The following is a 16569-nucleotide window of genomic DNA, read 5'->3' on the forward strand; positions in this document are numbered from 1 at the left end:
GTGAATGCAAAGTGAGTTCCAAATTGGAAAAAATCTCCAAGACAGCTATGTTTCCAGTTGGACTGTTTTGGTCTTTGAATTCACGTTTAATTTCCCAAACATTTCTCACTAACAGGCGTATTCACTAAAATGATAATTTAAATAATGTAAAGGATTTCCTTAGTATGAAAGTAAGCCAAGAATTTACACATAAGAAAATGACATTTAACCCCTTAAGGACCAAATTCCTGGAATAAAAGGGAATCATGACTTGTCACACATGTCATGTGTCCTAAAGGGGTTAAAGGGACACTTTAGGCACCCAGACCACTTCATCACATTGAAGTGGTCTGGGTGCAGTGTCCCAGTCCCCTTAACCCTGTTTCAGAGAAACTGCAATGTTTAGATTGCAGGAGACCACGGGGATACTATATAGTGTAATGCATACAGCTTTGTATTCCTAATACTGTAGTGTTCCTAAAAATCAGAAGCATCCTATGTAAATTTGAGGTAGCCAATAATGACCGGGAAAAGGCATTTAGATAGGCTAAACTAGAAAACAAGAAAGGGATAGCCAAAGAGACAAACCCCAAAATGTTTTGGTTTTTTAAAGTACATACCTTCTAAAAATAAAACAAATATTAATTTGTAGCTTTAATGAATTCATAGATGGGTGTGTTAATAAATGAAGATCAAGAAAAGTCATACAATTTAATAATTATTTCTCTTCTGTATATATTAAGGAAGTATCTATGGCAAGAGCTATGCAAATGATTTCTGCATAAACATGCATAAAAATTGTGACTGAATGACTCAAGACAAGGTCATGCAGCAACTAAAGGAAGTTAATGTAAACAAAGCCCCATGGCCAGGTGGTATTCATCCACCAGTATTTAAAGGAACTGTAGAGCACCATACCAACTTCATCAAAATTAAGTTGCTATGGTTCCCAGAGGTCCCTAGCACTCGCTTACCCTAAGGGGTTAAACTGTTTGCATACGGTTTAACACCAAAGGTTGTGCTTCAGTGCTGGATCTCCCTGTCCCCAGCGACATCCGTTTTCTCCAATTTCGTTCGAGGAAGAACCTAGTGCCGCCAGGCCTGGGCACTGCTGATAGGCTTACAGCAGACAGCCAATCAGTAATTAACCATTCTTTTTTTATGATTGCCTTGAGGACTTTGTTTGTACAACAAAACCGATGAGCTTGGAAAAAACTTGGCATATGATTGTGCATACACTCTGATCAAGTGCCTTTCATTCTACACTTTCCCCTTTAAAAAATGTGTTCTAGGTGCTCAACTTTAGGGATTCAACGTGTCCTTAAAACTTAACACTTTCCACGTATCCGTGAGTCCACGGGGTTAGGGTCTAACAAGGATCTAGGCTACAAGCAGAGAACTGCGCCAGACTTAGGGACAGAGGGGAGGCCTGCATGCTTTGATGTCAAACAACACTAGGAAGTGGCAGGAGTAGGGTACTCAAAAGGCTACAGAAGGCACCTAAATATAGTCTGGAGCTAGAGGTGTGAGGTATACATACTGTTTTAATCTTGTTTTACTCATGTTATAAAATAAAAACCAACATTGACTGGAGAACGATGACTAGAGCTAGACATGAGCATATACAACCTTGTGATATCGTCTGTATTAATTGTTTGTATTCACGTTGTATTCAACTGCACGGTTAATTACACTGAGCATATCAGTTCATTATGTCAATGCTAAATAAAGAATTGAAAAATAAAATAAAACGTAACACCTTGAAGTTAGAGCAGCAGACCTGCAAGAGGTGCTTATTGAAACATATTTTATCCAGAAATTGCATTTAATGTTTGTAGAGGGGCATTGATTTTATTCATTACCCTATGAATTGTCTTTATTTTTTTTGCCTTCAATGTAACAAAATATATCCTTATTACGAATCTTAGCTGTAGATCCATATACCCGTGAACATCTACTGGGTATGTTTATTAATGTGTTTTGTTGCTATTTCACTCGGTTAAAAGGATTTAATTGGTAACTGTACAGATTTTTAAACATCGACTGGAATAATTCTTGCAAAAAGCTTGGCATTCAGAGATATAGTACAGCTAACAGCTTCTTGATCCAATTACAGATCTGACTGCCACCCTGTGGTCGAGAAGGAATTTTTTCCCTACTTTGTTGCAATATTGGAAAGCCCTTCAAGCTGTTTTTTTTTTTGCTCTCTTTTGGAACAACAGCAAAAACAGATGTGAGAACGACTGAAGTAGATGGGCGCAAGTCTTTTTTCAAGCTATGTAACCTATGTAAATGATTTTCAAATTTAAGGTGACAATAACCAAACTGGAAAAATTCAACTATGCGTTCAGGTTGGAAACTTTGGCCTTCGTTTTGAAACGGAAATTTCTTACCTGTTGTTTGAAACTAAATAAACTGCCTTATAGCTGCAATTATTTTCCTGAATTGATGCTGTTAAAATTGATTTTGTGTAGTGATACTGTGAAATTGAACCTCCATATGCCCTAAGCGATGCAATATGTTTACGTTTTTATGGTGTTTATAAAGTTAATATTTCTCACTAGATTGGTTCTTATCCTCACAATTTAGATGAGCTAAATGTTTCCATCTAATGATTTTTTTTGGGGGGTGGGGGGTAGGGTTTATTCTGTAATTTGTGTAATCTAAAATGTTCAGACTGAATAGAAACTCATTTATAAAAAAAAAATATTAATCAAATCAATACCGAAAAAGCTATTTAGTTAGAAATTTTTATTAAACATTAGGTAAACATTAACAAATAAGTTGTTATACATGTACAAAGTCATACATATGTTAGGTCTACATAATAAGAAAAGTTTCATAAAAGGTAATAGTGAAAAATGATTCCTTACTTTACAGTCATGTACAAATTACAATCAAGTATTAATGCATGCAGTAGAAAGACTTGCAGTTCTGCAAGACACATCAGACAATGCATTTGTTCCCCTTCTATCAGGGAGTATAGTGTAAAGAATAATTGTACATCAGCAGCAGGTTATTGGTAAAATATAACAATAAACATTCCTCTCCATAAATATTACAATCATTCTTTTACCCAGAACTGGTACACATAGCAGTAACACTTCAAGGGGCTTCGTAGTGTTATTTTCTTAATATTTTAAAAATCTATATTATATATGTTAAGGGTTTGTTAAACGCTTGACTTAACATAACTGAGTTTTTTTTTTTTTTTTACCACTTTGCTAATGTGAAGTGAATAAGGATTCATACACTAAACTCCGAAATGGAGCAAGTTAATATCTGAATGGTAAATTGAGGCTCAAAGTAGCTAAGCTTGAAAAAACGGCAATAACAAAAAACAACAACAACAACAACAACAACAAAAAAACGCCAACTCAGCTATAGTCCCAGCTTGGCTAGTTTTGCCGAATTTTGCCAATCAGATTTTAAAATGCTACAGTTCAAGAGATACCTTAATGGTGCATGCTGTTTGTTAATCTACAAATCTCTGTTTATTGAATGGATTAATAATATTTCAAAAATTGGATGGTTCACGAAAGGTATCATGACCTGCGCAGGATCCAAATAGGTGCCTTCAGCCATAGTACATGCAATTATTTTTTGTATCGGGCAAACAAACTATTGTAAATACTCAGTTATTATAGATGTGGCTGGTTTTTATTGACACGTCACATGTTCTAATCTGTTGATAGAAACTGACAGGGTTATTTACTAAGGTGAGAATTGTCAGAAATTCAAAGTGAGTTTCAAATTTAAGGACAAAGTAGCTGAATTGAAAGCATATAGCTGACTTGGAGATTTTTTTTTTCCCAGTTCAGCTATTTTGGCCTTACATTTGAAATTCACTTTGAATTCCTGACAACTCTCTGTTGTCCCTGTCATACAAATAACTAATACTAAAGTGGAAATTGTTGAACATCTTTGGAAAGGGAAAATGGAAAATTCTTTAAAAGAAGTCCACTTTAAACATGATACATGTATGCACTGCTTATGCAGTCTAGAGTAGCGGGGATTCCTGTGAACCAAAGTTAATCCAGCAGTTAACACAGGCAAGAAGAGAAGAACCTTTTGATCTGCTAACAAATGCATGTGCTCTAATGTCACATCTGTTCACATCTGCAGAGTCCTATGGACCATATTCCCTAAATGTATTATTGAACAGTATACATTCACACTAGTAGAAGAGATGAGGACAGCAGAGATTAATGTGGAAATGCAGAGAGGCTGTAATTTTAAACAGTGGGTGTGCTTTGTGTTCTCTCTTCTGAGCTTTCTTCTGATGTGTTTGGTGTTTCTGTGGCTTGTTGGATGGCTTGCAGAAGGGGTTGGTTAGAACTGCTCTCATGGCTGTCTTCTTCTGAGCTCTCAGGTGACTGGGACTGGCTGCTTGTGCTTTCTGTGGTGGCACTCTGATCTTCAGAGGTGCTGCCAGATGATTTCTGTGTGAAGGAGAATATCATATTACATACAATATTCCCATTTACATACAATATTCCCATACTAGACACACCTTGTATCATGTGAGCCCATAAAGTAGTCCATTTTGATCTAAAAATCTTTCTCATAACCAGCAGCATACTTACCGGGGGGCAGAGCAGTCCACCCTTAGTAATAGGTGCATTGCTGGTGGGGTGCTGCACAGCAGGGGCATGTTCTGTGGCTTTTGTGCAATCCTGCAGTATGGGCAGCGAGGGTTCTGCTGCAATCACTATGTACTGATTTCCTAGCCCCCTTGTGCGGTCTGTGCTGATGCTGGGGTCAGGATGTCACCCCAGCCCTAGTATCAATACATAGCTGCAGGGAGCTAGGCAGCAATAAGTACAGAGAGAGACCAGTTGCAAGACACTGGATCCCAAGGATCAGGTTCCACTCTAGCTCTCTCTTTCAAGGTTCGAAAACAGAAGCTGTGTGGACCTCACTACAAAGCCAGCTCCAAAATTGTGTATATACCGGTATATGAATGTTTGTGTATTTATAGGTGTTTGTCTGTATGAATGTGTGTGTATGAAACTGTTTATGCATATGAATGTGTTTGTGTATGAGTCTGTATGTGTGTGTCTGTGAGTGTTCATGTGTGTGAGTCTGTGTGTATTTATATCAATGTGCATGTGTATATGAATATAAGCATATGTGAATATGAATATCTAGGTATATGAATGTGTACATGAATGTAAGTATGTGCGTGTGATTTGGAGGATTTAGGGTGTGCACATTAAGATACAAAAGACATTTCTACAGTTTGGAAGGGGGTGTCGAAATTCATTTCCATAGGTTTATTTCTTAAGTTGCAAAGAAAGAAAAAAAGCTTCTTTTTTGTTGTTGTTTTTTTTTTCATTATTTACTTAAACATTTTTAATAAACATAATAAACCAAATCTTAAAGATGTGCCCCTACCTAGAGGGCATGAAGTAGAATCACTTAAATTGAAGAAAAACAGGTTTAATGATTTCCTCTAATGTGTAGATGGGCTCAGCAACGCTCCCTTTGCCTATATCAAAGACACCAGTAATACAGTAGATCCTATTGTACTTAAACAATTACACCCACCCTTTCCATGTCCATAGTCTAAGGGACTACGAGCTTAGTTCTACTTCTTACCTGCCCATTATTTCCTAAGTCGCGTTTCCGTAGAATCAGCAAAGTGGACTCATCTGCTGGTACATCATTAGGAGCTTCACTGGGTGCAGGAGAAACTTCCTCTGATGATGAATCTGGCTCAGAGTTAGTATTGCTTTCATTTGATTCAGAATCCTGAAATTAAAAATAATTACAATAATTATATATATATATATATACACACTGGCCAGGCCTTTAAGAAGCCATAAACATAGCATACTCCCCAGGGCTAAACTTTCACTCACCAAAGGCTAATGAGTGTAAATGTTCAACCATATATTATATACATAAAAGATTTGTATCTTGTAATACCTTACATAGGCTTACTGTCCTGATGAAAGTTCCTCAAATGGAAATGACATTTTTAATAATGTCTCTGAAGTGTGGCCATTTTGCTAATTTTGTATGTAACATTATATATAGTCCCACATTTAAGTCCTCAAAGTCTAAACATAAAAAAACCCTTTACCTTAATCCTAGGTGAAACGTTTAAAAAAATACCCCATGTACCCCAATACTAAACTTTACACAACTCTTACAGTAAACTGAATAATTCTAAATACCTCTTATACCACAACTATGACTCCTCTCCAACTTTTAATCCTTTTAACACTAAACACCTATGCAAACTGACTCTGACGTTATCCCCTCCCTAACCTTAAACACCTCTTTAACCTATTAATGTGTAACCTTTTTTTTAACCCTGCATATATTTACATGCTACATACAATCACTATACTCATAGATTCAAACACAATACATTACAAGCAGGATATACATATATACATACACACATACATACACTCAGGGCCGGACTGGGACAAAAATTCAGCCCGGGCAATTAAAGGCAGAGCAGCCCACTATTAGGGGCGGGGCCAGAAAGGGGGCATGTCATGTCACCACCATTGACACGCACACCCCCTTGCCCCCCACCAAATGAGTATGTTAATGTGACGCTCCTCCAGAGCTAAAATAAATGCCATGAGTTTTTTTTTTGGGGGGGGGGAGAGGGTGGTTTGAGTTTGTGCTGTGTTTGCTGGCGATTCGTCTCTGGTGTCCTCAATAGTGGGATACCAGAGATCAAAACAGGAACCGGACTGTTAAAGAGTGTTGTGCATGTGTGGGGATGTTCCTTGTGTTGTTGTATATGTTTGGACGTTGCATGTGTGTAGAGCAATTGTGTATGTGAAGGGGTCTGTTTGTGGCGTACTGCATGTGGCTAGGGGCTTTAGTGTCTGTGTCTCTGGGTTGTAAAGTATGTGTGTTTGTGTGTGTGTATTTATATAGGGCCTGTGGAGTGTGTGTTGTACTGTGTGTTTGTGAGTGTATCTAGGGGCTCTAGTGTGTGTATGCATATAGGAACTGTAGAGCACATGTGTATAGGGGGGATAATGTATGCATAGGTGGTGTAGTGTGTGTCCAGGGGGTGCAGAATATGTATTTATAGGGGATATAAATTAGTGTGGGTGCATGAAGGGGGTGTAATGTGTGTGTTTATAGGGGTATAACGTATGAGAGTGCAGGGAGTGTAGTGTAGGTTTATGGGGTATAGAGTGTGTTTAGTGTGTGTATGTGAGTGCCAGGGGAATAGTGTGTATATAAGGGGTATAGAGTGTGTGTAGTGTGTTTGTGTGTAAGTGCAGGAGGTGCAGTGTGGTTATAGGGATATAGAGTGTGTATTGTGTGTTAATGCAGGGGCTGTAGTGTGTATGTAGGGGTATAGAGTGTATGCAGTGCGTTTGTGTGTTAGTGCAGGGGGTGTAGTGTGTTTGTGTGTTAGTGCAGGGGGTGCTGTGTGTGTAGTGTGTTAGTGCAATGTTTGTTAGTGCAGGGGAGCAGTAGGTTTGTGTGTTAGTGCAGTGTGTGTTAGTGTGTGTTACTGCAGTGTGTGTTAGTGCAGTGTGTGTTTGTGGGTTACTGCAGTGTGTGTTTGTGTGTCACTGCAGTGTGTGTTAGTGCAGTGAGTGTTAGTGTTAGTGCGTGTTAGTGTTACTGCAGTGTGTGTTAGTGCAGTGTGTGTTTGTGTTACTGCAGTGTGTGTTAGTGCAGGGGAGCAGAATGTTTGTGTGTTAGTGGTGCAGTGAGTGTTAGTGCAGTGTGTGTTTGTGTTACTGCAGTGTGTGTTAGTGCAGTGTGTGTTAGTGCAGGGGAGCAGAATGTTTGTGTGTAGTGGTGCAGTGAGTGTAGTGTGTTTGTATGTGTGTAATGTGTTTGTGTGTTTATGGCCTTAAAGTATTATTATTAAAAAAAAAATAAAAATCCATTTACTCCCCCTTTTAACTTTGCGGGGGGGAGCATTCACATACCTGGTGGTCCAGTGAGGGGGCTACGCCACACACACACATCCCTGGCGGTCCAGCGGCAGGTAATTCAGTCTGTACCCCGCAGGGTACAGACCATCTCTCTCTCTCCATCTCGCGAGCGCCGTTTTTTTCAGAGCGTTGCCGCCAGTTACCATGGCAACGCTCTGATAATCTCGGAGCTCGCGAGAAGAAGATAAAGGAAGCTGCTCGCCGTGCGCGGAGGGAGACCGGCTCACTGCCCGATCTCCCCTCCGGCCCGTGATGGGTTAGACCTCCATCTTGGAGCCGGTGCTCCTGCGCATGGGCCGGCAGGGGAGATCTCTTGATCTTTCCTGCCGGCCTCGGCCCATGGCCATCACGGCCCACCGGGCATTTGCCCGGTTTGCCCGATGGCCAGTCCGGGCCTGCATACACTCAAATGCAGTTGTCAAATATTTTGTATTATATAATCCAGCCCTGTAAAGCCCTGAAGTATTCCAGGAAGCTGAAGTGATTTAACAGATTAGAGTGTTTATACTCTGCTTTTACCTGTCCAGCATTTCCATTTCCTGACAAATCGCGTTTTACAAGGCTCAAATAATTGTCCCCTCTTCCTCCATTAGTGTAAGCAGTTGACTCATTAGGTGCATCGCTGGGCGCAGTGGTAACCTCTTCGGATGAAGAATGTGAAGAGTCGGGATCTGATGTAGATTCAGAGTAGCTTTCACTTGAGGATGAATCCTGGACAAAAATAATAAGATAACCTTATGGGCATCCTGTGGTTTGCATGTAACAGAAACATAGAATGTGACGGCAGATAAGAACCATTCAGCCCATCTAGTCTGTCCAATTTTCTAAATACTTTCATTAGTCCCTGGCCTTATATTATATCTAGGATAGCCTTATGCCTATCCCACGCATGCTTAAACTCCTTTACTGTGTTAACATCTACCACTTCAGCTGGAAGGCTATTCCATGCATCCACTACCCTCTCAGTAAAGTAATACTTCCTGATATTATTTTTAAACCTTTGCCCCTCTAATTTAAGACTATGTCCGCTTGTTGTGGTAGTTTTTCTTCTTTTAAATATAGTCTCCTCCTTTACTGTGCTTATTTCCTTTTATGTATTTAAATGTTTCTATCATATCCCCCCTGTCTCGTCTTTCCTCCAAGCTATACATGTTAAGTTCCTTTAACCTTTCCTTTTTTTTATGACATTATACTCTGTATTTCCAGCCTCACCCATTCTCACTCAACCTATATTTACCTTCTTGTGTTAGTTTTTGTGAAGTATTGCATTTTTGGGTTAAACTCGCAATCTTTTACTTTCTTTTTACTTACATTGTTTGTATAATTTTTAATAACGTAACATCATCACTAGCCTGAAATATCTCTTCTTATCTACGCAACTCCATTGCCTTGCATGGACTAAGTTCACTTGTGTGTAGGTTCCTAGACTAATATTGTTACCTGTCCAGCATTTCCTGTCAAATCACGTTTCTTAAGGTTCAATACATTTTCTCCCCCTTCTACAGTAACGGCTTCATTTGGTGCAGTGGTAACCTCTTCGGATGAAGAATGTGAAGAGTCTGGATCTGATGTAGATTCAGAGTTGCTTTCACTTGAAGATGAATCCTGGACAAAAATAATAAGATAACCTTATGGGCATCCTGTGGTTTTCATCTAATGACATTATACTCTGTCTTTCCAGCCTCACCCAGTCCAACTCAACCTATATTAACCTTTTTGTGTTAGTGTGCAGTTTTGCATTATTGAGCTAAACTCGCAATCTTTTACTTTCTTTTTACTTACATTGTTTGTATCATTTTAGGTAACGTAACATCGTCACTAGCCCGAAATGTCTTATCTTAACAATTTTTTATGTTCACTAACTCACACTCTTCTTTATTTTTACTTTTTTTCTTCAGTAGACGTCAGACACATTTCTAAAAATGATGATGCCTATCTTAGCCTTCATTATCCCTTGTCAAAATTTGCTTAAATCTCTTCGAATAATATACTCTTGTCAGTTCTTGTGAAAACTACCTATGTTATAGTATCCTCAGTGTTTGGCCCTTGACTCATTTTCTATTCCATCTTATATCTTGAAAATCTAAGCACCTCCCTTGACTTGCATGCACTAAGATTCCTCATTTGTAGTTTCCTGGACTAATATGTTGGCTTAGTTGTTACCTGTCCAGCATTTCCTGTCAAATCACGTTTCTTAAGGTTCAATACATTTTCTCCCCCTTCTACAGTAACAGCTTCATTTGGAACAGTGGTAACCTCTTCGGATGAAGAATGTGAAGAGTCTGGATCTGATGTGGATTCAGAGGTGCTTTCACTTGAGGATGAATCCTGGAGTAAAAGTAGTGAGATTTAATAGGAATCCTGTTGTATGGATGTAATGACATTATATTGATTCTACAACTGTCTATCGAGCCTTCTTCACCAGTCTGCCTTTTTATATTAGAACAAGGGTTTCCATTTTTAGGCTATATTCACAAACTTATATTGTCTTAAGTCATTCTTGATGACTTGCTATCTTCACTAGAGCCAAATGTCTCTTTTAAAGCCTTTTTTTTCAGTTCTCGAACTCTCGTCTTATTTATCTGTTACCTATCATTCTCTTACAAACATTTGCAACAGTTACAACACTAACTCACGCTCTTTTCCTGGTTACTGCAGAACTGATACCTTATAGAGTTCTACAGCTTACTGGAACCTATTCTCTTTTCTATCTTAATTACTGGTATTTTCCCTCTACATTTTGAAGTATCTTCTTATGATAATATACTCTCTTCAGGTCTTCATAAACTTCCTATATGAAATTCTTGTCATCCAGAAACACATCACAGAATAAATGTGTTCTGTATAGTCATGTATCATATGTTTTATTCATCGTTGGTGTCCTACGGAGCTTGGCTTTTGGCCTGTAAATGTTTTTCTATTATATCTAGGATATAAGCACCTTATTAGACCTGCATATACTCAGTTCACTTGTGTGTAGTTTCCTAGACTAATATGTCGGCTTAGCGTTTACCTGTCCAGCGTTTCCTGCCAAATCACGTTTTCTAAGGGACAGTAAATTATCTCCCCTTTCTCCTTCAGTGACGGCATCATTTGGAGCAGTGGTAACTTCTTCTGATGAAGAATGTGAAGAGTCAGATTTAGTGTTGCTTTCACTTGATGATGAATCCTGGAAAATAAAGGAAATTTTTTTTACAAAAATATTTTTATGCTATTTTGAAAAAACTGTAATTGGAAAAAAAAATGCCCATAGGGTTATCAAGGGAAGCTTTTTTTTGTTTGTTCAATAGATTTCCAAAAATGATACATGGAACACGATTCACAGAAAACTGCACATGTTCTAATGCATAATGTATAAAAATGTAATTATATGATTCAAATAAATGGATGACTGAAAAATGTTAAGACAAATGATATAGAAATAATAGGTGCATAAAATATTAATCATAATTAAACTAATGGAAGACTAACTAATGAAAGAAACACGATAAACAGAACATGGATAAATAGACATAGAATGGCAGACATCAGAGCAGAATTAAAGGAACACTCCAGTGAAGTGCTACAGTGAGCTGTAGTGTCATGAAGCCAGGATTGCCCAGGCATCACTCCAGTGTAAGTAGTCAAACTGTTATAGAACGTTTTGACTTCTTACATGAAGTCAGAAGTACCTAGGTACTGCTAGGAGCTTCTGTTAGTTCTTCTGAGAGAAACCCTGCAGTGCAAGGACTAGCTCATTGGCTGAGATCACCAGATGATCGTTTTTAGCCAGTGAGGTAAAGCATAGCTCAGGCAGAGTTATTCTGGCTCTCCAGGAGAGATGAGAGGGATTGGTGCCCAGCATACCCCAGGTTCAAAGTCAAATTGTTCTAAAACCATTTCACTACTTACAATGGGGAGAGGCAAGGAAACATGGCACTCCTGGCACCATCGTCACTACAGGGCACTCTAGTGGTTATGGTGCTTGGAGTATTCCTTTAAAGTGGCTTGGTCACTCTAACTTACCTTGCTTCAATCTGTTCCTTTCCCCACTCCTAACCTGTTCTTCCGTTTTTCTTTTTCACTTTTTCCCTTCAGAATACATAATACAAAGTACAAAGGGACTACTTTGCATTATGCATTTTGCTTTACTTGTTAAAACTTGACATAAGTTGGAGCTATAACTACCTCTGTCATGTTTTGTTTGCTCATTGTGAAACAATGTCTATAAAGGCTCCCAAGGTCTGTAAGGCACCTCCATAGACATTAGGCACGTGTGAGAGTTCAGCAGCGATGGGGACTCCTGGCAGATGAAGTGCCAGGATGTTGAGAAAGAAGATGGCAGTCCCCCCTGGGACATCATCAGGTGAATATATTTATCTTCTGTTGTACCCCGGGCAACCACACACCAAGCGTCAATGTCAACATTGGGGGTCTATGCTAAATATGCAAAGACACCAGAAGGTGGCAAAACCACTTTAAGTACCGTTATATTGCATTGCCATAATTAAAACAATTGTTTAAACAGACCAACTTTAATGTTGGATAACTTTGGTTTTTTTTTTATATATATTTTGGTTTGTTTTTGTAGGCATGTTTGTTTTATGCTCAGTTACAATTTATGCAGGGCATAAATACATGGAATATGATATTGTTTTTATTTATGTCTAGTTAATTAAGTCCAAGCTACTATATTCAATCTAAAGATTTATTATCTGTAATTAGCTAGTATACTACTTTGTTTTCAAGCTCACCCATTAAATATAAAGCTAACAGACTGTGAAATTAAACCGTTCACAACACTACCATGATTCCAGTACTCTATTATAAGAAATACTACCGGTACTTCTTAAAATAGATAACACCTCCGTGTACAAATTAGAAATGGAAAAACATTACATATTACTCAAAATAAGTGCTTGTGAAATAATATTGCATAATACCAAATCCACTCTCAATAAAAAAAAACAAAAATAAAAAAATACACATGAAGTTTAAAAATTAATATTAACTTCAACTGACCTGATGTGATGAATGGCTCGAGTTGTCCAAAATATTAATTTCCCGTTTTGACTGTTTAGAAAAACAGCAAGGTCAGAAAGTTAAATTATATTTGCACATATAAATAGAAATCACAAAGTCGCAACACTGAGAGGTGCAAATAACTGAACTAAATATATAAATAAAGTTAATCAAGTTCATAATAAAATCAAATAAATCATGAATTAGAAGTGTAACAATACAACTTTGAATGTGATACTATTTTATAATTTAAATGTGTACCAATATTGCTTTATATGGAAATGTAAAAATTGACAAAATTATTCAATTCATGATTCTTGCATTGGTTTTACTTTTTAATTTTGGTATTAGGGTCTATAAAAGAACACTGTTCTTTGTATAAAGTGAATCTGAGTTCATAATGTAAAATCATATAAATAATGAATTAGTAGTGAAACAGTAAAGCATTCAATTCGATGCCATTTTATAATTTAAATACATATTTGGTACATATATATACATACATCTATAAATACATATATATACATACATCTATAAATAAACACCATTCTTTGTTCCCCGTTTCTCCTTCACCCTGCTTAATCTTTAATTAAGAATAAATGCCATTTCTCTGGAATCTGGCAAAGCAGATAAAAGCCCAGTGATCCAGAGAAAGCGAGCTCTCGATAAACCAAATGGTGTCTTCCTGAGAGTTGAATAAGGCAACATATAGAATGCACTGTATAAAATGAGTTGTGTTTAATTGGATGGTCACATTATATGCTAATGGTCTTCTATTATGCTTCTACAGATCATCTAATGTGTTTAGCCCAATGTGAGTATTCCACATAGCTTTTCCATGTTATGAGATGTGGCATTGGACTGCTAGAATATATCATGGACACACTAAATGTTTGTTAAGCTATGGTTCCTAAGGTGTATATTTGCCAGACACCATTGATACAGTTCTGAATCTTGCACATCACAAGGCAGGTTTTCACAAGAGAAGTTTATAGTGAGAAGTAATATATTTTAAGCTATTAGCCATAGCTCTATTTCACTACATTAATTGTTTCTCTATAGTTGCAATTTCTATTTGCTTATCCAGTGCATTTTTCGATTTGTGATTTGCATTGTCAAATGAGATAACATTTACTGCCAATTGTCCATTTATTAGCTTAATGCATTATTTGTATTTTAGTCCTTCTGTAAAGTCGGATGGTTATAACTATTTCAAATATTATAGAATTTTTATAAGACGTGCATATAATACCCCAAATAATGCAGTTGTAATAAATCAAACACAATATACTCACTGGATATGCATAGGCCAGGCCAATAATACACACAATTAGCACAGCAGTCTTCATTTTTCCCAGTAGAATACCTATAAAAAAAAGTATATATTAATATTATTTCCTTTTTTTTAAGGCAAAGTTGTAATTCCAATGTAGCTGATGTTTGCAATGTAAATATATTACCTTAGTTCTCCTGTAGCTGAGACAATTTCTTTCCCCAAAAAATGCTTCTGGAATTTTGCAGCCTTGTTTGCTATGTTGAGCAGTAGATTGTAGGATAACCAGAGCTGTATGTTTTGCTGTGGAATAGCTCAGAGGATGCAGAATTTAAACATTATTCCCAGTCTCGATCAGCCAATCACCATGAGACTGGGGTGTGAGACACAACGAGAACCTAACCACCTGACTTGCCCCCACACTTCCTCTCACTTCCTCTTGGTTTTGTGGTTTTATTCTGTCAACAGAATGAATGCTTTTGCACTAACATTGTAGATGACATACAGTATAATTAACTAGTTTCATTTAGGTATACGCTTTTTAGCAATATTCAGGAAGTTTTAACAAGGATTTATTATGTTTTCTGTACAGATTACATAACTGAGAACAAGATCATTTATTTACCTGTCTGGATAGTGTGGACGGAAAGGAATTTGAATGGATGTGTGATGAGTAATATAGGCTGATGGAGAGGTAAACAAGCTTAGCACAGTAGTCACAAGTTGATCATTTAATATATTAATGTATTTTACAATAATTAACCCAGACATAGTACAGCTCATTATTAATGACCTGTCCTCTACTGATCTGGCAAGAAGAAATGTATGCCATCGTTGTAATAGGATTGCCACACGTTATTTTATGGTATTCATCCTACGTTTTGCAGAAAACAGCCCTAACTGCTGCACATTAAAAAATCAGTCGAGGTAAATGACTGTGAAGTATAAATAGAATAAGAGTGTAAGTGATACTACAGATTTGATAAAAGATACATTGTCATTCTAAAGGAACGCAAAGCATCATGGGAGTTGTAGCTCTACAACATCTGGGGATCTACCTTTTGGGCACCTCTGGTCTAGAGCCTTAATGGCAAAGTATGTTATCACTCTGGCCACTGACGTACATACCGCGGTTGCAGGGGTCACAGCTGCAAACGGGGCCATCACTCCAGGTGGCCCGGCCGCCCTGCAGACCCCTGCGACTGGGTGCCCGCCATCATCATTTGCGGCCCCAGCCCACACAGCAAACCGCTGTGTCAGGGGGCCCGGTCAGCGCTGGGCGCTTTAACAGCGCGACCGGGCCCTCTGTGATGAGATCATCACTGCTGGGAGGAAGTGACTGCACGTCACTCCTCCCAGCTAACACACAGAGCCCGCGCAGGAGAAAGAACATGGAGTCAGAGTGGGAACTCTGACTCCCATCAACCGGAGCCACCACTTGACCCTAGGGAAAGTCACCCTCCTGCACCTAAAAGGTAGGAAACAGGAGGGTGACTTAAATATGTGTATGTGTGTGTGTGTGTGTGTGTGTGTGTGTGTTTGTATGTATGTGTCTGTGTCTATCTGTATGTGTGCCTGTCTGTTTGTATGTATGTCTTTGTATGTATGCATTTGTTTGTTGTCTGTGTGTCTGTCTGTATGTGTCTGTCTGTCTGTGTCTTTGTATGTATGTGCGTCTTGTGTGTGTATGTGTGTGTGTCTGTCTGTATGTATGTGTCTGTGTGTGTCTGTCTGTATGTATGTGTCCGTGTGTATCTGTCTGTATGTATGTGTGCCTGTCTGTCTGTATGTATGTGTGCCTGTCTGTTTGCATGTATGTGTCTGTCTTTTTGTACGTACGTACGTACGTACGTACGTACGTACGTACGTGTGTCTTGTCTGTATGTATGTGTGTCTTTGTATGTATGTTTGTCATGTGTGTGTGTCTGTATGTGTCTGTCTATATGTCTGTATGTATGTGTCTTTGTATGTATGTGTGTCGTGTGTGTGTGTGTCTGTCTGTATGTGTCTGTATGTATCTGTCTGTATGTATGTGTGCCTGTCTGTCTGCATGTATGTGTGCCTGTCTGGCTATTTGTATGTATGTATGTGTGTCTTGTCTGTATGTATGTGTGTCTTTGTATGTATGTTTGTCGTGTGTGTGTGTGTCTGTCTGTATGTATATGCCTATCTGTTTTTATGTATGTATGTGTCTTTGTATGTATGTGTGTCTGTCTGTGTGTATGTGTCTGTCTGTATGTATGTGTGCCTGTCTGTCTGTTTGCTTGCATGTATGTGTGTCTTGTCTGTATGTATGTGTGCCTGTCTGTTTTTATGTGTCTTTGTATGTATGGCATGTGTGTGTCTGTCTGTGTCTTCTGTATGTATGTGTGTGTGTGCCTGTCT

General features: G+C 38.2%; 1 protein-coding gene across 2 annotated transcripts in view; it reads right to left on the reverse strand.

Moving 5' to 3' along the window:
- Positions 1 to 3344: 3344 nt before the first annotated feature.
- Positions 3345 to 16569, reverse strand: part of LOC134615571 (uncharacterized) — a 47430-nt gene continuing 34205 nt past the window's right edge. Inside the window, exons 1-9 of one of the 2 annotated variants that reach the window (XM_063460117.1) lie at positions 14372 to 14476; positions 14207 to 14277; positions 12912 to 12962; positions 10924 to 11079; positions 10074 to 10238; positions 9351 to 9515; positions 8430 to 8621; positions 5581 to 5733; positions 3345 to 4421 (exon numbers count right to left, since the gene is read on the reverse strand). In XM_063460117.1, the coding sequence (XP_063316187.1) occupies positions 4215 to 4421; positions 5581 to 5733; positions 8430 to 8621; positions 9351 to 9515; positions 10074 to 10238; positions 10924 to 11079; positions 12912 to 12962; positions 14207 to 14260 (1143 nt within the window). In that variant the 5' untranslated portion in view covers positions 14261 to 14277; positions 14372 to 14476 and the 3' untranslated portion in view covers positions 3345 to 4214. Of the gene's footprint in view, positions 4422 to 5580; positions 5734 to 8429; positions 8622 to 9350; positions 9516 to 10073; positions 10239 to 10923; positions 11080 to 12911; positions 12963 to 14206; positions 14278 to 14371; positions 14477 to 16569 lie in introns of those variants that run through there. The other variant, XM_063460116.1, reaches the window with a different exon arrangement.

Source organism: Pelobates fuscus, chromosome 6 (genome assembly GCF_036172605.1).
Source record: "Pelobates fuscus isolate aPelFus1 chromosome 6, aPelFus1.pri, whole genome shotgun sequence".
Taxonomy (NCBI): domain Eukaryota; kingdom Metazoa; phylum Chordata; class Amphibia; order Anura; family Pelobatidae; genus Pelobates; species Pelobates fuscus.